Here is a 24427-nt window from a genome sequence, read left to right on the forward strand (position 1 = left end):
AGCTCTAAACCCTGTCACTGATAAAGTGACTTTGTACCTAATATCACACCTGAAACCAACATTTTCTGTTTTGTGTTAGGGTGGAGAGGTCCACAGACCAGGTCATCAAGCCAGTAAATGTGGAGGCCTTGTCTAAGTGGGTGGGAAAGATCCCAGCTGATGTGGTGAAGGACATGGCTGTCATTGCTCCCATGCTTTCCAGGCTCGGCTATGACCCTCACGCCAACCCCCCCAACTATGGTCAGCCTGACCCCAAGGTCCTGGACAACACCAGGAGGGTAAGTGCGAAGTAGAGATGTTCATGTTTTTGCTATAGGTTTTTAAACAAGCTTGAGTCCAGATAAATTTAGATTACTACCTCTAAAAGTTTCAGGCTCATAACAGATAGTATTGCATGTGTAGTGTTTGCGTTCTTGCTGGTTCTTGGATAAAAACAGGTTCTACATTTTAATGTGTATAGCCTTTGCAGTTATATGAAACAACAGATAGCACAAGACAAATGATGAAGCCTCCCTACTAAGAAAGAGGCACAACTCCAAACTTATTGAGAACAGTGACTCATACTACTCTGGGAGAGATTTTTATTGTCTACAGCTAGGGTCTTCAACCTGTGGCTCTCAGGCTGCATTCGGCTCTTTGTAGCTTTGTTTAAAACATAAGTGGAATATCAACACGCCAAAGAATTTGACTTTATGTTTTTAAGAACAGCAATAAATGTAACATTAGAATATTGACAAATAGTGCATTTAAATACATAAGAAATAAGGGATAGATTTTTTTTGGTTTTAAGTGGGTTGACATTTTTTGAATGATTGCAATTTTATAAATGATCAAAAGAAAAACGTTTTTTGCATTGATTCTGTTGATTTTGTCTAGTTTGCCTGTGTTATTACCAATTATACAGTTTTTATTGTTCAAGTACTTTTAGCGACACGAAAGTCCCTAAGCTGAATTGTTTTAAACATAACAACCCTAATAATGTGAATGTTCACTAGTCAAAATATGATTGAATTGATAAAACCCATAAAACTTGATGCTGAAAGGGCGCTTTTGCCTTTTAATAACTTTATATTCAAGAGGGGGATATTACAAATCATAGCACATGTAGTGCTTTGCACTGTACAAAATAACTTAAAATTGCAATTTTTTATTTGCCAGACTGAGACTTTTCCCTTAAAACGGCTATTTCATTCTAAGCGATTATATTTTAAAGGTTTTAGCTCATGTAGTCATTTAATGCAATGTATTTTTCGTAACTGATCATTTATTGAATTACATTTTTCACAGTATAGTTACTTCACGGTATGGTTCCAAATATAAGCAAGCCGAGCACCTCTAAATAACCTAAACTTTTTTTATATTGCTATAATCCAAAGTACTAATAGGCAGATATTTATGATAAACTACTAACACTTCAAACTGACATTGTAAACATCGTGAAGGTTTAAGGTTTTGAAATTTTTTTTAAAGTTAAATGGAGACAACTTTGCTACAATCTTTTAGTGTTAATATTCTTTAGCTGTAATTTGTTTTTTTGTGCCTAAAAAAACAGGTCATCTAATACCATAATTGTGTGGGTGGGACTCAAATCCCCCACATTACAAATGCAGAAATGCTGCTTTCAACAAGACAACATGGCAGCTTTCGTAAAATCCTGCTGGTTTCATCTCCCAACAACGAGAGAAGGCATAGACAGTCTAGTATTATATACATGTCTGCAATATGGAAGTATTTTAAAATAGTAAATGAGAGCAGTCTTGTTAGTACTTGCAACATTGGTAAATCTGTTATTTCTCGGCAATTTAATGAGACGTTTAAAATCCAGACGCTCACAGAGTTCACCCAGCTAACTCCTAAAGCTAGCACGACTACGCAACACACCTTTCCTGGTTTATTTAACAATATAAAATAATAAAAAAATAAAACTGTGTGACATTTATTTATGTACAATAGCTTCTCAAGAAAAACAGTGATGTTCCTCTCTACATTTAAAATTGCTGGTAGATATAAATGTTTTTAATTTAAGAACTGTCTGAAGAAGTCAAGTCTAAAGAAAGTGACAAGTTTTTACAGTACAGTGATAGGACATAAAGGATTACAGAATAGAGACTGAGTTTATTGCTCTGAATGACTAACCCATCACTGTGGTGGAGAAAATAGTTTTTGTTTTTTTTTCCTTTTGGAGCTGTTGCAGCCTTTGAACATCTTACCCTCTCGAGACTACATAACCAACACAGAGCTACCTAAGCTGTATAAAGACCTGTGGGAATATGTTATCAGATGTGACTACTATTAACTTTACAACAGATATTTGGAGTTTGAATGTTTGCCCGACATCACTGCTTAGCCTCACAACACACTAGATAGATTCCTCATTTAATTGAAAACACACCATGCTCAACAAAGACGTTTTATTTACTTATTTTTTACATGCTGTGCTGAAAGTGGAAAAAAACAAACTTTGCATTGCACACTGAGTCTGTGGATTCTTACTGGGAATTTAAAATTAGAGGCTGTAGTTTTGTTTTGTTTTGTTTGGAATTCCCTCCTGTGATGTCCGAGTTTTAAAATAGTTTGGTGTTATTATTGTTGGTATGCTGAAAAACAGTGACATGTTCCTTTAAGTGTAGTTTATGGCTTGATTAGTAGTTTAGTGTTGATCTGAAAACATGCCTGGCTGTTGACTGTTTGTGCCTGTTTTTCCCTAGTTTAACCATTCCTCATGAGACTGTTGTCAAAACATTTCAGGCTGATTTGTTGCTCCCACGAACAAAACCTTGAGCTCTTTCCAGAAATCTGGATCCAGTCCTGATATGTCTTGTTTGTTTAGCAAGCTGTTACTGTATCTTCCACACCAAATACTTCTTGGTTTCTTCAAACAAAGATGACATACAAGAGCTGTTTGTTCAGGTGTTTTGTTTTTTCCCCTTGAAAAAATGCTGAAGTCTGATGTTGGGACAATAAAGAGGATTTTACCCTAACCCCCAAATCAACTTTGTTTTTGCTGATAAACTGTCTAAACAGGTTATTTAGAGTTCTTTCTTTATGTTTCTGTCCAAATTTTTCAGTTTTGTGTAAAGTTGTGTGTTGTGCATTATTTTGCCTAAAACCGTCTCACTACTGCCCTCCTTTGGTCAAACGGTTTATAGGCAGTTGAATTTTCCTATTGGCTGCAGTGATACAGCTTGGTACAATTTCGTCACAGACCACCCTGTTCGGATATTAAAGCGTCTCACTCACACACAGCCCCCTCCCCCCAGTGGTCAGTCTGGAGCTGGAATAGTGATTTCTGAAAGTTAGTGCTTTAAATGTTAGCCCATGTTAGCAATGATGATGCTAACATCCCTTTACCGTTCAGAAACTAGATCCATTCCGTCCTCGCCTCGGCAGCGCTGACTTTGGGCATCCCCAAGTTAGCGCCTTGAGCCAGCGGCTCGAACTGATATGTCTCCGACGACGTGCTAACTCCAGCGGTAGCTGAAGGAGGCTCGGCCTCAGGGCTCATTAGAGTCACGCAGGACTCCGCGAACAGCGCGCGGACCTGAGCGCGTGGTGGAGGCGTTTATACTTGGCGCTTACGTCGGTGCAGTATTCTCCAAAAAGACAGGGCAGTACGCCACGTAACCAGTGAAAATACTGTAAAAAAAAAATTTAAATAAAAGAGAGAGCGAGCAGATTTTCTGGCTGTGATACAGAGAGGATGTTTAAACTAAAGCATTCAGTTTGACTTTCATTGATTTATTTGCTTTAGTTGTGATTCATCATAGAACTAATATTTCTTCCCTCTGTGGTCTATAAACACTCCTTTTTATCGGCTGCAGCAGTAATCTCCTTCCATGAGTTTTGAACCGTTTGATTATCTTTGTCATCTCTCATAGAGGGATCATATAAATACTGATACAGGCGAACCAGCTCTGCTAGAGAACCGAAATCGTCCATTCTGAATGGAGCGCGGCGCACGCGGTCCGTGCGAAGTTACAAAAACTGTGAGGTGCATGACCACGCGGCGCGACACCACGCAGGGCCTTTGCGCAGGGGCGGGGACAGCGCGATTGCGTCACTGTTGGCCTGCGCACCCTTGCGCGGTGATCAACGCTTCAAACTGAGGCAGGTGGAAAAAAAAACGTGTATAAAAAGTGACGTATTTTACAATAAACAAGCAGAGCTTAGCCTGGCAGGGCAGGGAAAGCCTGGCGGCCCGCCAGGCTTATAATACACTGAGGGAAACCCTGGTGACAGGGTGGAACCCTTGCTGCATTTGTGTACACTTTAGGTTAGATTTAAATCCTTTTAGATTCTGGTAAAGAAGAGATCAATTTTATTAATTCCTGATACATAAAACCCTTGAATTGAAAGCAGGTGGACTTTTTTTCCCCTGTAACTACTCAGAGGTTTATTTTGGAAGGCTTTTGTTTCACAAACAGGAGAAGTTCTCTTTTTAAAACCTGCTGCAGGGAGGCTTCAGTTCAGCATCAACACCAGCTCCTTTTTCCTTACAACAAATAAACTCTCCCATGTCACATAAAGCAGGAACTTTTACATCAGAAGAGAAATACAAAGTGAGATTCTGCTTACTCAGTGAAACCTATGAACCCACAGCAGAACGATAAGTGTGATTGGGAGGAGTAAAGTTGAAAACGGGAATCTGCCACATAATATTGTCATGTGTATTTTTATCTCTGGGAATGAATTTTTAATTACAATTTCACAGTTAGATGTCCCTGAAGTTGTGGTTTTATGCTCGATGTTCTCCTGTATTATTATAGGGTTATTTTTTTTTCCATATTACTTTTATTAGACCTCTTGTAATTCTGAGATGAAGTATTTTTAGCTGTTTGAACTATCATTTATGGTTTTTAAGCTGTTTTGATGCCCGGTGGTAAAATGATTTAACAGAAGACAAAGCAGAAAGCATGAAACGTGTCCCAACTTGCTGCACTGTTGTCTTCACAAAACAAGGACAGGCATGTCAGGTAAGAAATAAATAATTCTCTTCGATGCTAATTTTGCCAGAGGAAGTCATGCTGACTCCATCTGTTAGCGCTCTGTGAAAAAGCCTTTGCATCAACCAGAAAATTTGTTGTTGTTACAACCCTAAGAAATGATGCAGAAAAGATGGAGCTAAAACCGTGTGCTGCACATTGTTAGTGAACCGGGTCATAATGGTTTAAATGGAGTCATGAGAACATACAACTTCAAGAGTAACACATGAAGATTATGTGTGCATACATATACTGTGTAAATAAGGTCATTTCTGGTGTTATTCTTTTGTATAATTGTGTTTGAGTTAGTTTCCCTAAAATCTCTTGTAATGCCTCATTGTGAGCGGAGTACAAAAAAGCTCACTTCTCAAAATCTTGTGCTGCTCCTTTAAAGCCTTCCTGCTGTATGTTATCACTTCTATAACAAGAGAGCCATATGTGAGAGTTCTGTTCCAACATCAGAGCTTCATGCTGTTTCCTTCACAGTATTATTGTGTTGTGCATGTAAATGCTTTTCAAATGTGTCCTGTTTACACATTGTAGTTGCAGTAAATATTCATGTCTCTGTGTGTTCACTACTCCTCCAGCTCTGCTTTCTGGAATAGTCAGCAGCATCTTTACAATGGACCTGTGTGGCTTGTTGACAGCATGTGCATGTTGACAGCATGCACGTTATTCTGTTTTTTTTTTGTTTTGTTTTTTGTCTGTCTTGCTTACCTCTTGGTTCAGAGTTCTTTCATACTGAAGATGATTTCTAGCCAGCTAAGGCAAAAAATAAAGACTTGGAACCATTTGTTATATCTGTAAAACCTTGTCAGTGTTTGCATTTTTCCTCTCTCATTTTGTGAGTCACCACAGCTCCACACTACTTGCTTTTTTATTGTTACTAACCACATTCTGAATCTCCTAAGAACTCTTTAAAAAGCACTTAGCGATAAATTATTATGAGTTTTTTTGTAGACAAACCTTCTGTTAGGTCATCCGTGCTTGTCCCACAAGTGCCAGCTCTTGCTTCATTGTTTTTTCCTCTCCATCCACCTGTGTCACTGAGTGGCAGTGCTCATTCACTGGATTGCACACCACTGAGCTGCAAATGTATACTAACTTTCTTTTTGAGTGAGTACTTAACATGTTGGAAAACAAGGTTGGGATCACGGTGCAGTCAATAATTTACTGTAGGTTCATAATGTATATTATCAGCAAAAAGAGTGGACACCCATACTTGTTCAAAAGGAACAAGTACATATATCTGAATTCCATTTGTGCTGAAAAATTTCAACACTTAATAAGCAATACCCCCTCCTTAATTCTGTGTTCTGTTACATAAGACATCTGGCAACCAGCCTTCAACTAAACCACTAGATGATGAAGCCACATGTGGAAATACTCTCCCTGCGGTCCAAAATTTTTACTAAGCCCCATTCAAATATTTACTCTCCCGTTTCATCTCCTCTCCAGCTCTGTTTTTTACCCCAGAAAGCTCACTCTGAATCTGGCTGCTCAGCTAAGCAATACCTAGGAACCACTTGCCAAACTGAATGTTGACACAAGAGGCTGAGCAATGCAAATTATTTAGGAGGCTAAATCTGTTGAACGCAGCCTTATCTTGGTGTTGCTAGTGTTTCTTCCTCGAGTGAACATTCATCTGATGTCAGAGCTGTTTGGGTTGATGAATGTCTCCCCCAAATCTATTTCTCTCGAGTTAATCCACAGAGCTTCCAGGAATTTCCTTTACAAAGAAGCAAAGGTGGTTCTTGTCAGAAATGTTTCAGTCACATCTGTAATTGAAGACTAATTGTTGTCTAGAAGCAGTTAGACTCGGCAAGTTTTGTTTCAGCTTGACGTAGCAAAGTACATGTAAAACTAATTAACTTATAGAGTTAACCCAATTTAAGATGTCCACCACAGCTAATTGACTTTAGCCAACAAAACAACTGCTAGAACGTTAACAAATTTACAGATGTTGAGCTAAAATTTGATGTGGTAGTAGCTGACAGCCATTCACAGCACATACTCCGAGCACTAACAGATTTCACAATATCACATGAGACTGAGCATACAGTGACATTATTTTCAAGGTTTGACCGAATTGACTACAACGCTGTCATTTCTCAACATTAGAAAATTTCAGTTTAAAACACTGACAGTCCTTCAAGGTATGCAAGGCATTTAATAATTTGGTTTGGAACTATAACTATTAAACTAACCAGTAAATTTGCAACAAGCAGCTAATGTGATTTACAGCTGATGTGACGTTTATAAACTCTGGTTAAATCAGTCACGATCAGCAGGCCTTTAAAGCGCTGGAAGAGGTCCAAACCTTTATTATTACTTTAATGTTAATTACATTTAAATATTTAGAAAATGTTTTAATTAAAGCAACAGTAAAATAGAAGAACAATATTCAAGCTTCATCATTTTAAGAGACCCTGACCTATGACTTGGGTATTTAGTGCTAAATCTGTTTAAATGCTTGGATGCCTCTGTTTGGAAGTTTATAAAGGAAAACAAAATATTTAAATAGGTTTCTTGTGTGCACCAAATACTTAATGAGGCACACAAAAAACATTTCTCAATTCTCACAGAAACTTTCTTGTGGCCACACAATATGTGGTTTGCACCTGACAGATTGAAGGAAACTAACCTGCACTCACCAGGAAGGTGCTTGGTGCGTACATGATGGGTGCCCACACAAGAGAATATCTAATGCAAATCAGCATCTGTGTTTTCAATATGGGCACGGCAATAAGAGATATAATTAAGCTATATTTTGATCTTGTACTTGCTGATAAAGACTTTCCTTGCCTTGACATTATTGTTTTGTTGTCTCTGAACAACTGAATGAAATTAGGTCTTCGTCAAAGCAGGCTTAGGGTCATGTCCTAACCAGGCACGGGTCGATATGAGATTCTGACAGTAATAACCTTGAGTGAAAATACCACAATTTTACTGCATCACAGTATTAAATCAGAAATGTAAAAATGTGTCACATGATTTATTTGCCTTTTATTTAAAAACAAAAATGCATATTACTTTTGCTGTCTAAATAATAACACATACAGTATGGCTCAGTACTCCATGTGTCTGTTAGGGGGAGGGGGGGGAATAAACCCCCCCATTTTTCTGGTATCTTATTAAAAGGCATTTAAACTGTAGGAACAGTATGATGGAAAACTTTAGTGGTTTTGACTCTGTTACTTTTTAAGACTGTGGGATACCTTGAAACTGCTTTATACTGCATCTCACCCATCTCTTTCAGGCTACATTTCCTTTCTCCGTCACTGTTAACTGTTAGCTTTTAGAGACAGAAAAATAAATGCTTAAACAAAACAGGTAGATAAAATAATAAATAACACAGATTTAAAAAAATGAATATGTACATTTTTGTAAACATAAAACACCAGCATGTCTCTGTTCCGGCTTCATGTGACCGTCGGGCAGCCGAGGTCCATTCAACTCGCTCTAAATGAGGCTCATCAGGCTTGGCTCTAGAAGCCACAATCAATAGCTCTTAAGTGACTTTGCAGTTGTTTTGATCCCTGGTGAGAAATGGATATTGGGATCAATAAGTTCTCAGCTTCTCCACAATGATGATAATAATAAGCTGGGTGGAAAAGGAGACACATCCTCATCTGTTGGGTTGTGTTTTGGTTCCGAGACTGGACCTGGACAGTTAATGCTTCGCTGGCTAATCATATCTTATTGATTGGTTGGTCCTCTGCCTTCATGGTGCCTTTGGCTCTAACACCTCAACAGTTTCCTTTTCAAGGGACTATCAGCTTGATAAGCATATTAGAAGGAAGAACTATTAATGAGGACTTCAGATGGAGAGTTTATTGATCATTGAATCTTACTCATTTAGCTCAGATGAAGATTTAAGCTGTTTGTATTTGACACATTTACTCAGTGCTACAAAAGAGAACCTTTTATTGTGTTTTTCACAAGTGCAGTTGTCTATAAGTTTGAGCCAAGCCTATTATTTGTTGCTGATTTTAAGGTTGTCATGTTCAGTTTAAGGTTGGTTATTACTTTCCTTCAATCCTTTCTTTCATTTGCTAAACAGTTTATTTTTGTGTGTTCTAAATCAGAAAGTTGTTAGAACTTAAGCAGTCAAGAAGAATGTTTCGTAATGGCCACTCCAGACTAAAACATTGCAATGTTAACCAGTAATTTTAATTTGAAATAAATAGAAAATATTTGTTTTACATTGGTGAAAAGTATGTTAGGTTTTTTACAAAATTCACACTTGGGCTGGCAGTCCAAGTATATTATCAACCACCTTATCTAAATCACTGAAATCTACTGTTGACAGGAAACAGAATTGGAAGTGGAAGAGCTGAAGATGTTATGGTTCTCCTTGGGAGGGACGAGGGTGGATAGGATTGGGAATGAGGTCATTAGAGCTACAACACAGGTTGAATGACTGGGAGATAAAGTTAGAGACCAGACTGAGATGGTTTGGACATGTGCAGAGGAGGGACAGTGGGTATATTGGTGGAAGGATGTTAGAGATGCAGCTGCCAGGAAAAAGACAAAGAGGAGATATATGGATGCAGTTAGAGAGGACATGGAGGTAGTTGGAGTGAGGACAGAGGACACAGAAGACAGAGTTAGATGGAGGAGGATGACTCTCTGTGGTGACCTCTGTAAAGGGAACAGTTGGAAGAAAAAGAAGATGATGTGTGTAAATATAAGGGTTTCCCCCAGCGTATTATTAGCCTGGCGGGCTGCCAGGCTTTGCTGACCTTGCCACCAGGCTAAGCTCCGCTTGTTTATTATAAATACGTCATTTTTTAAACACAATTTTTTTCCACCCGCTCCCCCAAAACCGCTACCTTTATCTACCCTCTCGTTTTGGTAAAAGTATTTCTTCTTGGGCTGCCTACTAGCTGTCTCTACTTGTTGCGACCCCGAGTTTGATACTTCATGCGTCTCCATCTTTCAGCACTTATGGTAAAAACACTGCGCCGCACAGAAAGCCGCTGCCGTAAAGCATGTCGCAAACCCACACGTAAAGCAGCGTCATGTCGCAAAACAGAGGTTCTTCGCAAAATAGTTATTTTTTCTTCTTATTTATCACTTATATAAACTGAATGTATGCAAAGAGACAACACTAATACATTAGTCGTAGCCTACAATATGAAATATTTACATGAATCATTGATACAGTTATGATAGAAACGATAGAAGAAAATATATCACGATAGACACTTTTCTATCGTCCCCACGATATGTATCGTTATATCGCCCAGCACTACTCGCCACCATGAAAAGCAAGCAATCATGTAATTGTGTGTGTTTGTCTTTCTGTCTGTCAGCAAAATATCTTATGAACTACTAAACGGATTCTAATGAAACTCAAAGTAATCATTGGATATACGTCTACATCTGATTAACTTTTGGAGTCAATTTAATTTAAGATGGCTGCCTTGTTTTCCTGCTTTGAATTCCTTTTAACCCCTGTTGTTTTGAACAGTGGTATTTTAGATAAAATGCAAAAAGATAAAATCGTGATCTCTTTTTGTTCCTCTTTTGATAATGTCAATTAAATGAATAACTTTTAAATCACACAAACTCATGTCTAATACATACAATAATAAAAAAATGTCAAATATGATATGAAAAGTAAAAACCAAGTTAAGATTTGCCAATGTTATACTCTCCATTATTGCATTTTAAATAAATGTTCAATTTGTTTCTCTCCTCTTTCTGATACAGCAGGTAAAACTGTCAATGAAATTCCCACAAAAAGATTTCTCACCACAGTTTGCTGCAGTTTATACTAAAAGGGTCCTTACAAAATGCAGAAAATTGAGGCTTTTTAAAAAACAGAATAATAAGAGCTTCATTTTATTTTGTTATTTTGTTTTGTTCGTTAGCACTTCAACCCTATATTTTGTACTGTATTTTGCATGTCTTTGTTTACATTTTTGTGGTGCATGTTAAATGACTGTGTTGACTGGTAAAAATGAAATGAACTAAAATAACATTGATTCTTGTGTTTAGTAGAAAATTATTTAGATTGTTCAAATAATTAATACATTACAGATTAATCAATAGAAATGTCATCATTACTATCAGTCCTTAAACAGCCACTCCTCCTGGTGGTGACTCAACACTGGGCTGTTGCGTACTACATTTAACCCCCCATCCCCTGACACTAAAGCTGAATCACAGGGAGCTGCTGAGGCCAAAACGCAGCAGGATTCACTTTGGCACTACCGCACCACACTGACCTACTGCTGGTAGCAGCCTTGGCTGACCCAGATGTGCTGACTCCTCCCCAGATGACCTCTGCCTGTCTCCACCGAGGCACCCTGGGGCAGGTTTTCTGGGTTCATGCTCACTCAAAGCCGCCTCATGTGAATGTTTTGACCCACACAGCTCACAGGGTTTGGCTGGTACTTTAAAACTGCAGCTTTTTTTTCTGGTTTTCCTGATTTATTTATTTAGGAGAAACTTTGATTTGTCCTAAATTTGTTTTTTTTTAATCTTTTGAAATTAAACAAATGCAGCATCTTAAGTTTTGAATTTGATGTTTCTTTGAGTTTTAAAAGGAGAGGCTGTATGGCACTTTTCTGTATTGAAGAGTTTGGTAGATTGGTTAAATGAACCACTATTTATGGATAAATCATTGGTGTAAAGAAGCATTTCAGCTGTGATTCTTGCAGTTTCTGTGGATATACTTTGATAAAGGATCTAGATAAAATAATCATGTAATGGTTTATTTTATAAATTGTTTAGCGTGCTACAGATATATATTTGTTAAAAACAACACAAAGCTCTGGTAGATGGGAATCTTCTGAGCATGTTGGACTTTTGATCAGATCCCATTTGAATGGACAGTTTGCAGCTGGAATGCTGTGGTTGTGTTTGGAAAGAAAAAAACAACTCAAAAAAGAAGAGCTTTAAGCAACTGAGCACTCATGTTGCTGTCATTTAGCTGTGAGAAAACGAGAGAAGAGGGACAAACCAGCATTTCTGTCTGCCTGCTGACAGGAGCCAACATTTCCAGTCAGGAGCTCCTTCCTTCTGTTTGATCAGTGGTTCACATTTTTTCTGCTTCCATAGAAGAGGCAGTGTATTGTCCCCATCTGAATATTCCTCCTTTTATGAACTTTGTAACAGATCTTTCAGAGGTAATGGAGATCCAGGTCAGAGTCTGCTGGAAAAGAGAAGGCTGGCTTCATGTTACAGGATCCCATTAAGCAGACGTGACATTTGGCCTTTGATCAGTCTGAGCAACAGAATGATCTGAGGCGAGCAGAGCAAACTCTTCTGCCCATCTTCCAATTATACCTCACCCACATTTATTCTGTGGGATACATATGAACAGGGATGCACCCATACCACATTTATTTATACCCAGTACAAGTACTTACATTTGAGTCTTTACTGATACTGACTAGCAATATCAATACTAATAAATGCCATTACACTTATTATAATTAGTATAACCTCAAATTACAAATTTATTCTGTTCCAGTAGGTGATTACTGACTGTAACAAAGTCAGTTTCCCACTTAGATTAATAAAGTATTCTGATTCTGATTTGTATGTTGAAAATTTGTATTTTGAAAAGATTTTTTTATCAAACACATTCATTCATTTTCTTTACCTGCTTTTCCATCGAGTGTTACAGGTGAGCTGAGCACAACAGGGGCACTATTCCTACCCAGTAATATTGCTAAATGCTGAAGTCTGAACAATATTTGGAAAAAAAACAAGGCGATGGACAGTTTCTGTCTCTCACCCCTTTAAAACAGGCTCAGCTCACTGAAGCAGTAGCCTAGCATTAGCTTGGCACCTTCCGAGGAGCTTTGTTGACAGTTGGTACATAAGGCGCATTCCATTTACATCGGAACTCATAACTGGAAAGTCGAAGTGACGTAATTTCCCACTTTACCGCATTCCAGTTGTCTCAGTCGGTGAGAGTTCGGAAACCAGATGGATGCCCAGCAGCAATGCCTTTTATTTGTCTGGCAGTTTCTGAATATAAAATTTTACTAAACAGATATGCACTCAACTCACAGAACATGTTTTAATGCTTGCTATATACACATTAAAAAGTACTAGTTGTACGAGTGATTAAATGTGAAAAACAACTTAAAGAAGGAATATTAACAGTAAAAGTTACAAAGTTAACCTACTAAAGATGTGAGTAGCAGCCAACTTGAAATCTGGATAGTATATAACTGGGATAGTAGGAAATGCTCCCACTTTCCGAGTGGGATATCCCACTTTCCATTTAAATTTACAACTAGGAACTTGGAAATTCCCATTTCCCAGCACTACTGGAACACACCATTATTAAGCAGCTTTTAGGGCACATTAATGACCCATGGTGGAAGATTCTGCTAAGCAGCCATGCTTGCCCACATCAACTCTCCCCATTTTGTCCCCTCTTCTCAGAATGGTGAAGATTGATGGCGGCAGCAGGGTGACTCACCAACTTAAACCACTCTCATGCTTTTCATAAAAGTCATCTTTCACCTCAGTGATGATGATGGAGCAGTGAGATTATCTGGGAGCTCGGGCGCAGATCCATATCAGGGTTTCCACTGGGCATTAAAAAGCAATAAAAGTCATTAAATTAATTTTCCTAAATTTAAGGCCATAAATTTAATGGAATTTAAAAGCATTACATTTGAATTTCATTGGCATAAAATGTTTTTACTGAGTTTTCACGAAAAACGAGATGAGCAGTTTTTTGGAAATCGCTTTGCCGAACTCTCTCATCAGGGAGTTTTGGTTCAGAAAAAGTTGCTACATTTGTTGCTACTTGCTTTTTTGAAAAATAGTCACTAGATGGGTCTGAAAATTCTCTAATTAAAGCGACAGAATTGCTAAACTGGCAACACTTTGACTGTTCAATCTGCCAACTCTTTGACAAACCAGTCACACATTGTGTTAAATAATTTAGCCATGTATTGAAGTGGTCAAATTATCATACATTATGGGATTTTAAAAAAAAATCATTGATCGTACAAAGGACAAAATTATCATAGAAAAACAATAATTATTGTACATCTGGCAATGCTGTCTACGCCTCTTTTGGTTCTGCCTTGCTCGCATCAGTTAGAAATGTGTCTACGAACTTAGACACATGATTTTATCTTCTGAAACAAGACAAAAGTTTAATAGTTTATGCATTCACTGTCGATAACATTATTTTGATTGACTGCATCTATTCCCAGGACATCTTCTGCTCAGTTGGTTACTTTAAAAACACCTCCACAAGGTTTCTTTTGGTGTTTATTGGTGGTTGGCAAACAACTTTATTAACAACTGCATTACCACAGCTGGTAAGGAGTGTGGATCAGGATAGCTAACTCAAAAAAACAATAATGTAAATTACGGCCACTTTGCTGATATTGCCTCTCCTCCACCACCTGACTGCTCAACTGTGAGGCGAACATCTCGCTGCCGTAGTGGTTTTGGTGCTGTGGTATTGAAACACTGTTATGAGTATGAGTATACACACACACACACACACACACACACACACACAGTATCAAACCAATACTCAATAGTAGTGCTGGGCGATATAGAAAAAATTCTATATCACGATATGGATAATTTTATGTCAGGATAACGATATATATCACAATATACCCCAATTTTGTACGTTGTCAGTTATTCTCTGAAAATATGAAAAAATAATCTAATTTCTTACCTTTTTCAAGCTTTATTTCGAAGTGACATTTAACTGAACTTTAGCTGCAATGTATATATGTACCTGTTACGACGTAACAGTATCAAATGACAACAGACTCTATTATCTTCGGCCGGCTATAGTTTCACTTTTCGCAACTTTCCCCGGCTCTTTTACAACTTGCTTGACCTTGCACTTTTTGGATTTTTGATACTTCATGCGTCTCCATCTTTCAGCACTTATGGTGAAAACACGGCGCCGCACAGAAAGCCGCTGCCGTAAAGCATGTCGCAAACCCACACGTAAAGCAGCGTCATGTTGCAAAATGCAGGTTCTTCGCAAAATAGTTATTTTTTCTTCCTATTTATATAAACTGAATGTATGCAAAGTGACAACACTAATACATTCGTCGTAGCCTACGTTATGAAATATTTGCATGAATCATTGATACAATTATGATAGAAACGACAGAAACAATAGAGACGATAGAAGAAAATATATCACGTTAGACACTTTTCTATCGTCCCCACGATATGTATCGTTATATCGCCCAGCACTACTCAATAGTGGTATTGGTATCAGTGTGACCCTACATTGATGTGGTGCACAAGCAGAAGGCATTCTGCTGCAGTCTCTGTTGTTCTCAGCACAGGCTTTGTACGGGCTTAGAGCAGTCTGGTCTGCAGCCTCTGAGTGTTGAGGGAAGTTGAAAATGGCCTCCAGGAGGAAATCAGAAACATGCCGTGGCCTTTCTGTTTCTGCTGTTGGGAATCCGTTCAGATTATGTTCCACTTCTGGCCCGGCGTTGCTTTCAGGAGGAGAATAGTCATTCAGGAACACAAACCAGCCTGATTGTACACGGGGGGATTAAGAAGTTAGTTTTTCATGTAAGGGGAAGTTTTAATTCGTCGTTCTCAGAAGGCTGAAGATCAGCTTCCCCAGGGTCGGGTGAAATATTCTGCAAACAGAAAGTGTTGACTAACAGTTAAGCCACAGACTTAAGCAAGATGTTACACAATGAGTAGCACTCTCAGTAGATGTTGTGAATCCCTCTGTTACTATCATGTCTGTCAAACTAACTGAGTTAAAGACATTTTTGTGTTGGCTAATGTTAATTAGCTGTGAAGCCATTTAGATCTGTGGTGAGTTTAAAAGTTAAACATAAACATTCAATGATTTATTTTTAAGAGTTTCATTTAAATCTGCTTATCTATTTTGCTAACAGATGGGCAAACACACACACACACACACACACGACAGACAAGTAACCGGGGTTAACACCAAAACGTTATTACCATTGTTTTAAGCAAAGATCTGAATATGTTAGGAATGACTCTCAGCTACCACCACACTTAATTTTAGCCATTATCTGTGAGTTACAGCCATTTTTGTTTTCTAATGTTGATTAGATGTGGCGGCCATCTTATATCACGTTGACTCCAAAAGTTTTTTTTTAAGAGTTTCATTAAATTCCATACAGTGGTACATGAGATATTTGGCTAACAGACAGGCAAACAGAGACACACAAGGAAGGCAATAATACCTCTAAATACAATATGTACCCTGCAAAACTAAACCTGTTACTTATTACTCAGCCACAACATTATCACCACTGACAGATAATGTAAAAATCATAATTTCCTTTTATTGCAAGAAACATCAGACATCACATAATTATTCTTTTCTTGAAGATAAATTGCCAAAAGGAGAAAGATTTGGCATTTCATTTTCTCAACTTCAGATCTTGTGATATGTTCCCGGACTGCAGTGATCAGATCAGGACCTACTATCAGGAATCCATGGTGCAGACATGATTCATCGATTTATGTGGGGAGGTAACCCTCTCCTGTGCTGTCTGATCTGATAGAGGAGCTGCTGTAGCTCAAACAACTAAAAACGTTTATGCTGGTTCTGATTTAAAAAAAAAAAAAAAGACACGAAATGCTTCCCTGTTTGTGGTTGTGTAGCTGTAAACTGGTCAGGGTGTCCATGGTGACCCATTTCTACACATGGACATCAGAACTGAACCCCAGAGCCAAGAAAACAGATGGTTAAATGTGATGAATCTCATTTATTTTTGCATCATTTGGATGCCCAGGCATCACTGGGCATCACTTACCAGAGAGAGACGTGGAAAGAATATGTACTTTAAGTCCATGTGTTAACTTTTGACTTGGACTGCATAGTTTTTTTAATTTTATCAACAACTGCAACTGCCACAGCACTGACCTGAATGAAGCCTTTACAGATCAGATGAGCGCAGGAAGGGGATGAGGAAGCCGTCGAGAATAGAAGTGGTTGTTTCAGTGACTCAAATTGTGCACACAATGAAACATTACACCTGCATTACTACTCTGCAACGGAAGCAGCCAACTTTGAGTCAGATTAAAGAAGCTGATCTCAGCGTCTTTTTCTCTTTCTTACCTCCATATCACACTTTTAGTCTTCCAATTCTACTTTTATCTCTGGCTGATTCAGCGACGGTGTTCTGCAGTTTCTTCCTCCTGTAAACAGGAGGTCACTTCCTAAGGAGATATTTAAGATTCTGTGGAAACACAACAGTTTGTAGTAAATGGGTCATTTTATGTAACTTCAGAAATCAACCCTTTTTTTTTTCCTTCATAAATATCCATTTTAACACCCATAAACACGCAGTACAGGGCAGTGGTGTCCAACCCTGGTCCTGGAGGGCCAGTATCCTGCAGGATTTAGGTGTTTCTCTGCTCTGACACACCTGATTTGAAAGACTGTGTGATTAACAGGCTTCTGCAGAACATGAAGATCTGCTGAAGAGCAGAAAAACAACTAAAACATGCAGGGTTGTGGCCTTCCAGGACCAGGATTGGACACCACTGGTGTAGAGAATTCCTACAAGACATGGATACTTTGTCTTCCTCCTCTGCCTCTGTTTATTGGAAATGCTCTTCAGCCTCCTGCTGGCTGGATTTTCTAGGTGCATCCTGCCCAGCAGCTCTCCTGCTCCACGCCCGGTCTGGCTCTTAGGCAGTTATAAAGCAGCTGTCTTATGTGTGACAAGTTTCAAAGCAGTTTTCTTACATCATGCTGAACTCATTTGGATCTCTGAAGTTCTAAAGCTGGCCCTTTGTTTTTCCAGGTCTTTAAAGGGGAATTTCAGCTCCCAGATTTCCTAAAAGAGCAATCACAGGTACTGTAACACTTCTGGCCGTGTTCAGTTTTTGTTGGGCTTTTTTTTTTATTGTTTAAACCGACTTGGCCTTTTGCTTGTGTCTTTGCACACGTGGGTTTTCTCCAGCTACTTCGTTTTCCTCCCACTGACCAAAAACAGGTTAATTGGTAAATCTAAATTGTCCCCAGGTGTGAGTGAGAATGTAAATGGTTGTTTGTCCCTGTGATGGACTTGCGACCTGTCCAGGGTGTCCTCCACCTCTTGCACAATCGCCGCTGGAGATAGGCACCAGCTCCCTGCGACCCTGAACAGAAGTGTGGGTGTAAAAATGGATAGATGGGTGGATGATTTAAGGTAAACCAAGTGGAAGATCAGTTCAGAGATTTCCATCTGCTCACTTTGTCATTTCTTGTTTTTTCACCCGAGTTTCTGGCCATCAAATGCCACCCGTGGTTGATTTCTGGTGTCAGTTTCCTTGCAGGTTCCATCTTTTTTGTTTTCAGCAGATATTTTTTTTGTCTCATCGAGTTTTCTATTTCTTTCAGAGCCTGATATTGGCTAAAGAACCCCTCTGCCCCCTGCTGGCAGTTTGATGAAACTGTTTTTCATTGCAGTCACATTTTGTTTCTTCAGTGTTGTGAATCGGCTGTGTCAGCATGTCTTTGGTTTTTGCACTTACTTCTGTATTTCCACTGTGCGTTTCTGAGCTGGCACTGAAAACTGACTAGCTGTCTGTCTGTTTTCTTCACGCAGATGCAGAAGTCTGCAGAGAGACCCAACCTGAGTTAGGAGCAGAGAGAGCGCCGGCGCTTCAGCACACAGGTACAGCTTAACAGCCATCTGAGGACCATGTGTACAATTAAGAATTTGCACTCCATTAATGTACACAGAGAGGCAGCATGTGACATAGTCCTACACTGACACAGTTAGGGAAGTCCTGCAAAAAAAAATCTTCTTCATTTAAAAGGAAATGGATGGATGGATTGAAATGAAAGCATATGGAGATGGAAGGTCTCCAGATGGTGAAGCCTAACCAGCAAATCTGCTACATGACATCTCACACAGATGGGAGACTGAAGCTGCTGTGTTTAAGTTGTAAAGAAGGAGCAAAGACACTGAAAGCCACTTGCCAACAATATTTGAATGAGTAAAGAATACAATTCACGCTAAAATGTGAACTGATTTTTGTTTGTGTAAAATGAGATCAAGATTCTCTAAAATGTTTTTTAAGTGACACTGAATTTAAAAACACTCAGCAATTAAAGGTTTTTATTGAAAAAGAGCAGGCTGTCCTCACATTGAAACTTCAGGGTGGACAAATTGGGTGTAGATGATAATACTAGTCGTCCCCCCCCCAAAAAAAAAAAAAAAAAAAAAAAAAACCACACACACATCTATGGGGACACGGGACCCTTCTTTCTTTAAAGCCTGAAATAATTACAGTCAGGGCAGGCTGGGTCATATGACCTAAAATTATTATAGAAATAGTTTTATAGCTTTCTCACAATATACAATATATGCATTTGGTGGTAAAATGTGTAAAACCCAATGTTTTGCGATCAGATGTCAGTTACCGGCGCTGTAAGCAGATATACACACACAGAGGGCTGTCAGCTGAGCAACAAACAGGATGTCAGCAGGTCAACACATTCAGACATCTGAACTATATTATTATTTGAACATTAATCTGGTTCAAACCCATTTCTGTCACTTTTTGTTGAGTTTCTCCTAATTAGTTTAATTACCTAAAGCTCAGTGTCAGAGCAAAGACTGAAGATTGTAATCTGTAAAAATCTTCCACGGTTGAACTGACAGCCATCAGCTGTTTTACAACTTCACTATGAATAATAAATAAATAAGATTTAAAATATTGGACAGAGATGAACTATTATAAGTGTTTTAGTTTATAAGTACTTCTCATCCCCACAGATTACTGCTGTGGTTTTGAAGGTGCTTCGGTGCAGGAACCAAGATAAAGATGTTAGCACAGCGAAACGTACCATTTGTTGATGGTATTAATGAACAAGTCCACCCTCTGACCGTTTTGTTCAACAATTTCTTCTTAGCTTCGTCTGACAGCTGTTTTCAGTTAGTATGTTAGCAGCAGGCTAATTGTCTCTATAAGTCTCTGAATCCTGATGTAGCAGGGACATAGCAACATGAGCTTTCTCAGAGACAGCAATGTTGACTCTTGTCGAGTAATGGTAGCTTTCAGAAAGTCCAGAGTAAAGCTGATGGCGTTAAGCTGACTTGTAGAAATCTTCACATAAAAAAGTTGAGCCAGAGTGTCTGGTTCAAAGTAAATCAAAATCAAAAGCTGGTTTTAATCCAAACCTCTAACAGATGTAAGATCCAGCACTGATTTTCTTTAAAAACACTCATTTACAGTTTCTGAAAATTCAGTAACTGCTATTTCCTTCTCATCGAAAACATAAACACAGAGCCTGCTGCAGGTCTGTGAGAGGAGAGGAGGAGGAGGCGGAGTGAACTATGATGCCTTTGTAGAAGCTTGGAAAAGCTAAACACCTAGTAAATTACATGCAGACAACTAAAAAAAAAGCTGTTGAAACTAAAGCTCAATTTCTGTGGTCGACCGATACAAATTTGTCTGTCAGCAAGGCTGATACCAAACTTTAATTAGGACAGCTGATAGCTGATTCAAAGCATCAACCTTTTTATTTATAGACAATATGTACAGTATTTTTGTTTAACTTAAATAAATGTGTATTTAACAACCCTTAGAAGAGCTTATACACTTACAAATAATTTAGAGAAAAGCATTGTAGCTTAAAAAGACTAAACTGTGGGCTGGTTGTAGCAGCTGCTGCTGCAACTTCATTTTCAGACTTACGTGTGCTCAGGCAAAGCCGATTGCTGATCTTTTAAAACTGACCAGTATTAGTTGTTTCTCTGCTCCTCAGCAGGTCTCCATGTTCTGCAGAAGCCTGATAATCACTCAGTCATTCAGATCAGGTGTGTCAGAGCAGAGAAACAACTAAAACCTGCAGGATAGTGGCCCTCCAGGACCAGGATGGACACCTTTAAAACATAAACTCAAAACATTTTTTAACAGATCTTACACTTCTTAAACTTAAATCTTTGTAATGGTATGTTTGTATATAGCACTTTGAAATTTTCTTTAAAAATTAGAAGTCCATTTTAAATGTAAAGTATATAATTATTATTGTTATTATTAATTGTAGTAGTAGTAATAATAATAATAATAATAATAAAAGACAAAAAAAGACAGCTGCTTACCAAACCATGGTCACATTAAATATTCAAATTCATCAATTTAATAACTATTTAAATCATTTTCCATCCCTGTTATTAAGAATCTTGCCCTTATTGTGATTTTATTACTTTTTTTTGTTTAATTCTTTTCAGCTCTAGTAAAGAAATGGATTGTGCTCATTACTCTGAACACAGCTGTTTCAAGCCCCGTCCACACAGCTGGATTAGTGAAAGTGTTTAATGCTACCATTATGAGTCTTCTGGTTGATTCCAGTGGAATGTTAAAACTTGACAAATCTTCCATAAAAAAACAAACAAAAACAAAAACCTGCAAGTCACTAGAACAGCATGTTCTCATGTTCTTTTCCAGGCCTTGGTGGATCAAAGGCTCAAAGACGTCATCTCACTGTTTGTGCTGGACCTCATCATCACCAGAATCAGCCTCTGCTCCTCCTGTCGGCTGCTCTCGCTCCTTTTCTTTAGGAAGAACTCTCAGCCTTCAGTGTTGTACCTTAGATAGAGAACCATAGCGGTTCTCAGTACCACCCAATGTCCGCTGATTGTCATTTGTGTCTCATCAAACTCATCGACTTGCAAGAATAATGGCTGTTCAGAGAGAAACTGTGATTCTGTTGTAAGAAACTACAGTGAACTGAAATCAAAACCAGTATTTATGAATGGAGGATGAGCTCTTAGAAGATGCAATACCTATTTTATTGTTTTTGTTTTTTGCTTTTGTATTGTGCAATTTCATGGGTACTGATCAGTTTGATGTATCAACCGTGATAAACAATGCTTTTATAAAAAAAAACACCTAAACCTGTTGCTAGTCTTTTTATTAAGCCTTAATGCTAAGAAGAGGAGGTAAACTCAGACACCCCTCTCCCCACCGACACAAATCCGTGTATCATTCGTTCTTTCCATTTTCAATTGACTATCAAAAATCAAATAATGAAAAACGGACTGGTTATTTTGTTTTTGTTTTTTATTATCACACGAAAAACTTCCTGGTTTATCATATTTCACTTTTAGGCTAAGATCGAAAACATGAAATGGAAAAACGGGCAGCAGGACAGAATTTGATTTTAATATTTAATTGGTCGGGTTTAGGTGACCCGGAAGTTTGGTAGGGAGTGCTAGCAAACAACAAACGTTAGCTTGTTACCGGCCACCATAGACAATGTTTACATAGACACCTCGAAGACTGGCGCTGTCTGTTGGAGCTGACGAGTCAGCGCAGCTGCCATCTTGGCCGGGTCTTTCACGCGTCCCCCAGTTTATTTCTTTGTACCGAAGAAGCTGTATGTCCAACTAAAATAATCAGAACTCTCTGAATCTTTACCTGATTTTCTCAGAGTTTGGTTTGTTACAAACAGCAGAGATGTAGTTACGATACAGTAAGCTTTCACACATTAAACATATGTGCTATCTTGCTAAAATACTTTGTTTTATGCTTGTTAACAAAGACAGACATATAGTATGGCATATTAATAGATGAATAGTTCAATACATTTCATATTTTAATAAAAAAAACAAGTTTGATTGTTCATTCAAATTTATTTCACTCTCTCACACACACAATCCTGAGCCTTCTGTATACACCACATCAATCATTTCTTTATATTTTTGTGTGCTGTGTATGCACACACATGCAGTTTTTTTAAAAGGCCTGGAAAAGTAATCTTTAAAAAGTCCAGGTCATTCCAGGGTCTCACACTGCCCTGCTTTAACTGGGGCTGGAGAGCTGAGCTTCACTTTCAGGGAGAGAATGGTCCACTGGAAGCTCTCTGCAGCTTTCCTTCAGGTTTTTGTGTTCCTAAGACACATAATACTTAAAAACAATAGAATTGAAAACAACTTGAAAAGGTTTTAGTATCCTTCAGTGTATTGTAATACACAATACATCATTAATTCCTAAACATGCAGAAAGAACTACCAGGTAAAAACAGGTTTACACTATATTAACTATAGTTGTACACATGAATCATAGACATTTTTGTTAACATGTACAGTAAAAAAAAAAATCACCTCCTTTTTGGGGTCACATTATCTCTAAGCCGGTCCTGTTAAAGTTCTTTGGTTTGAAATTTTCACTACAGAGCTGAGACAACTGTAGCAACAAAACCCTCCTTCTTACTGCAGCTTCTCATTGCCTCCTTAAATCTGTGTTACTGGGAAACCTTCAAGATGTGAAGGAAAAAAAAAAAACAAAGAGCTAATGAGAGAGAGAGCACCAGTTCCTCCTGTTAGCATTTTGTTGTTTAGCGCAAGTTGTGTAAACAACGAAAGCGCTATGGACAACTTTGGCCCTGTTTTGTTGCTGTTTTTAAACTTATGGGGATTCTCCTGAGACTTCAGGAAGAGAGGCGCAGTGGAAGAAATGCTCTGGATGCCGTGATTGTTGCGCGGAGTAGGACAGCTGTTATCCGCCGGAGGTTTCAGGCTTTACAGCGCCTTCAGCTGGGGGACAGACGGCATAAACGCTGCAGGGTAAGCTAACGCTGTTGTTTATATTCCTACCTTCGCTCTTTATGCTTGCACCTGGTCACACCCACGACCAATGAGTGAACAGGAGCTAAGCTTGCGCCACCCACCAAGCAGGGCCGACCCGGCTGGCCCGACTCCGAAGCAGGGACCAAAGAAGCAGCGACTGAGTGCGAAAAAATGCAGATTTAAATGCTCGCAAAGCGAGCAGAGTAGAGTGGAGCCGGGACCGTTAGGATACGTGTGAAAGGGGCACTAGAGAGAGGAGAGATCCGTCCAACATAGCGGCGACTCACGTTACGCTCCGGGACGTAATGAGGCGTCTACATATTTATGTTTGTTCAATATTGATCGATCAGGACCAGATAATCCAGTCAGACCCATCAGCCATGGAGACTTACGTAGTGTTTTGAGGCTCAAACCGCTGTTAAACGAGTCCTCTATCAGTGGTTCTAGCGCTGCCATAGTAACCACTACATTACCTTAGCTGCCGCACAGAGCTACTTTCGGGTCACCTAAACCTGACCAAATAAATAATAAAATCAAATTCTGTCCTGCTTCCCGTTTTTCAATTTCGTGTTTTCGATCTTAGCCTAAAAGTGAAATATGAAAAACCAGGCATTTTTTCGTTTTTGTTGATATAATAAAAAAAACTAAATAACCAGTCTGTTTTTCCTTATTTGATTTTTGATTGTCAATTGAAAATGGAAAGAACGAATGATACACGGATTGACACGCTCCACCTCCTCCTGGGGGATCCCAAGGTGTTCCAGGTCCAGAGAGGAGCTCCAGGAAATTCTGGGTCTGCTCCAGGGTCACCTTTCAGAAAGCCAGGGGGTATCGTTTCATTTAACTCAGAAGTCAAAACTTGGATCTGGGAATGACGTCAGACTTGACTTAACCATATCCTAGTTGTAAATCAGA

General features: G+C 38.7%; 1 protein-coding gene across 3 annotated transcripts in view; it reads left to right on the forward strand.

Annotated features, from left to right (window-relative positions):
- The window catches only part of tpst1 (tyrosylprotein sulfotransferase 1), a 75586-nt gene extending 53744 nt beyond the window's left edge, over positions 1 to 21842 (forward strand). For 2 of the 3 annotated variants that reach the window (XM_037979967.1, XM_017436546.3), the window contains 4 exons: positions 80 to 278; positions 17753 to 17803; positions 18539 to 18607; positions 21390 to 21842. In XM_037979967.1, coding sequence (XP_037835895.1) covers positions 80 to 278; positions 17753 to 17803; positions 18539 to 18574 — 286 coding nt within the window. In that variant the 3' untranslated portion in view covers positions 18575 to 18607; positions 21390 to 21842. The remainder of the gene's footprint in view (positions 1 to 79; positions 279 to 17752; positions 17804 to 18538; positions 18608 to 21389) is intronic. The other variant, XM_017436547.3, reaches the window with a different exon arrangement.
- The last annotated feature ends 2585 nt before the right edge of the window (positions 21843 to 24427 follow it).

Source organism: Kryptolebias marmoratus, linkage group LG2 (genome assembly GCF_001649575.2).
Source record: "Kryptolebias marmoratus isolate JLee-2015 linkage group LG2, ASM164957v2, whole genome shotgun sequence".
Lineage (NCBI taxonomy): Eukaryota > Metazoa > Chordata > Actinopteri > Cyprinodontiformes > Rivulidae > Kryptolebias > Kryptolebias marmoratus.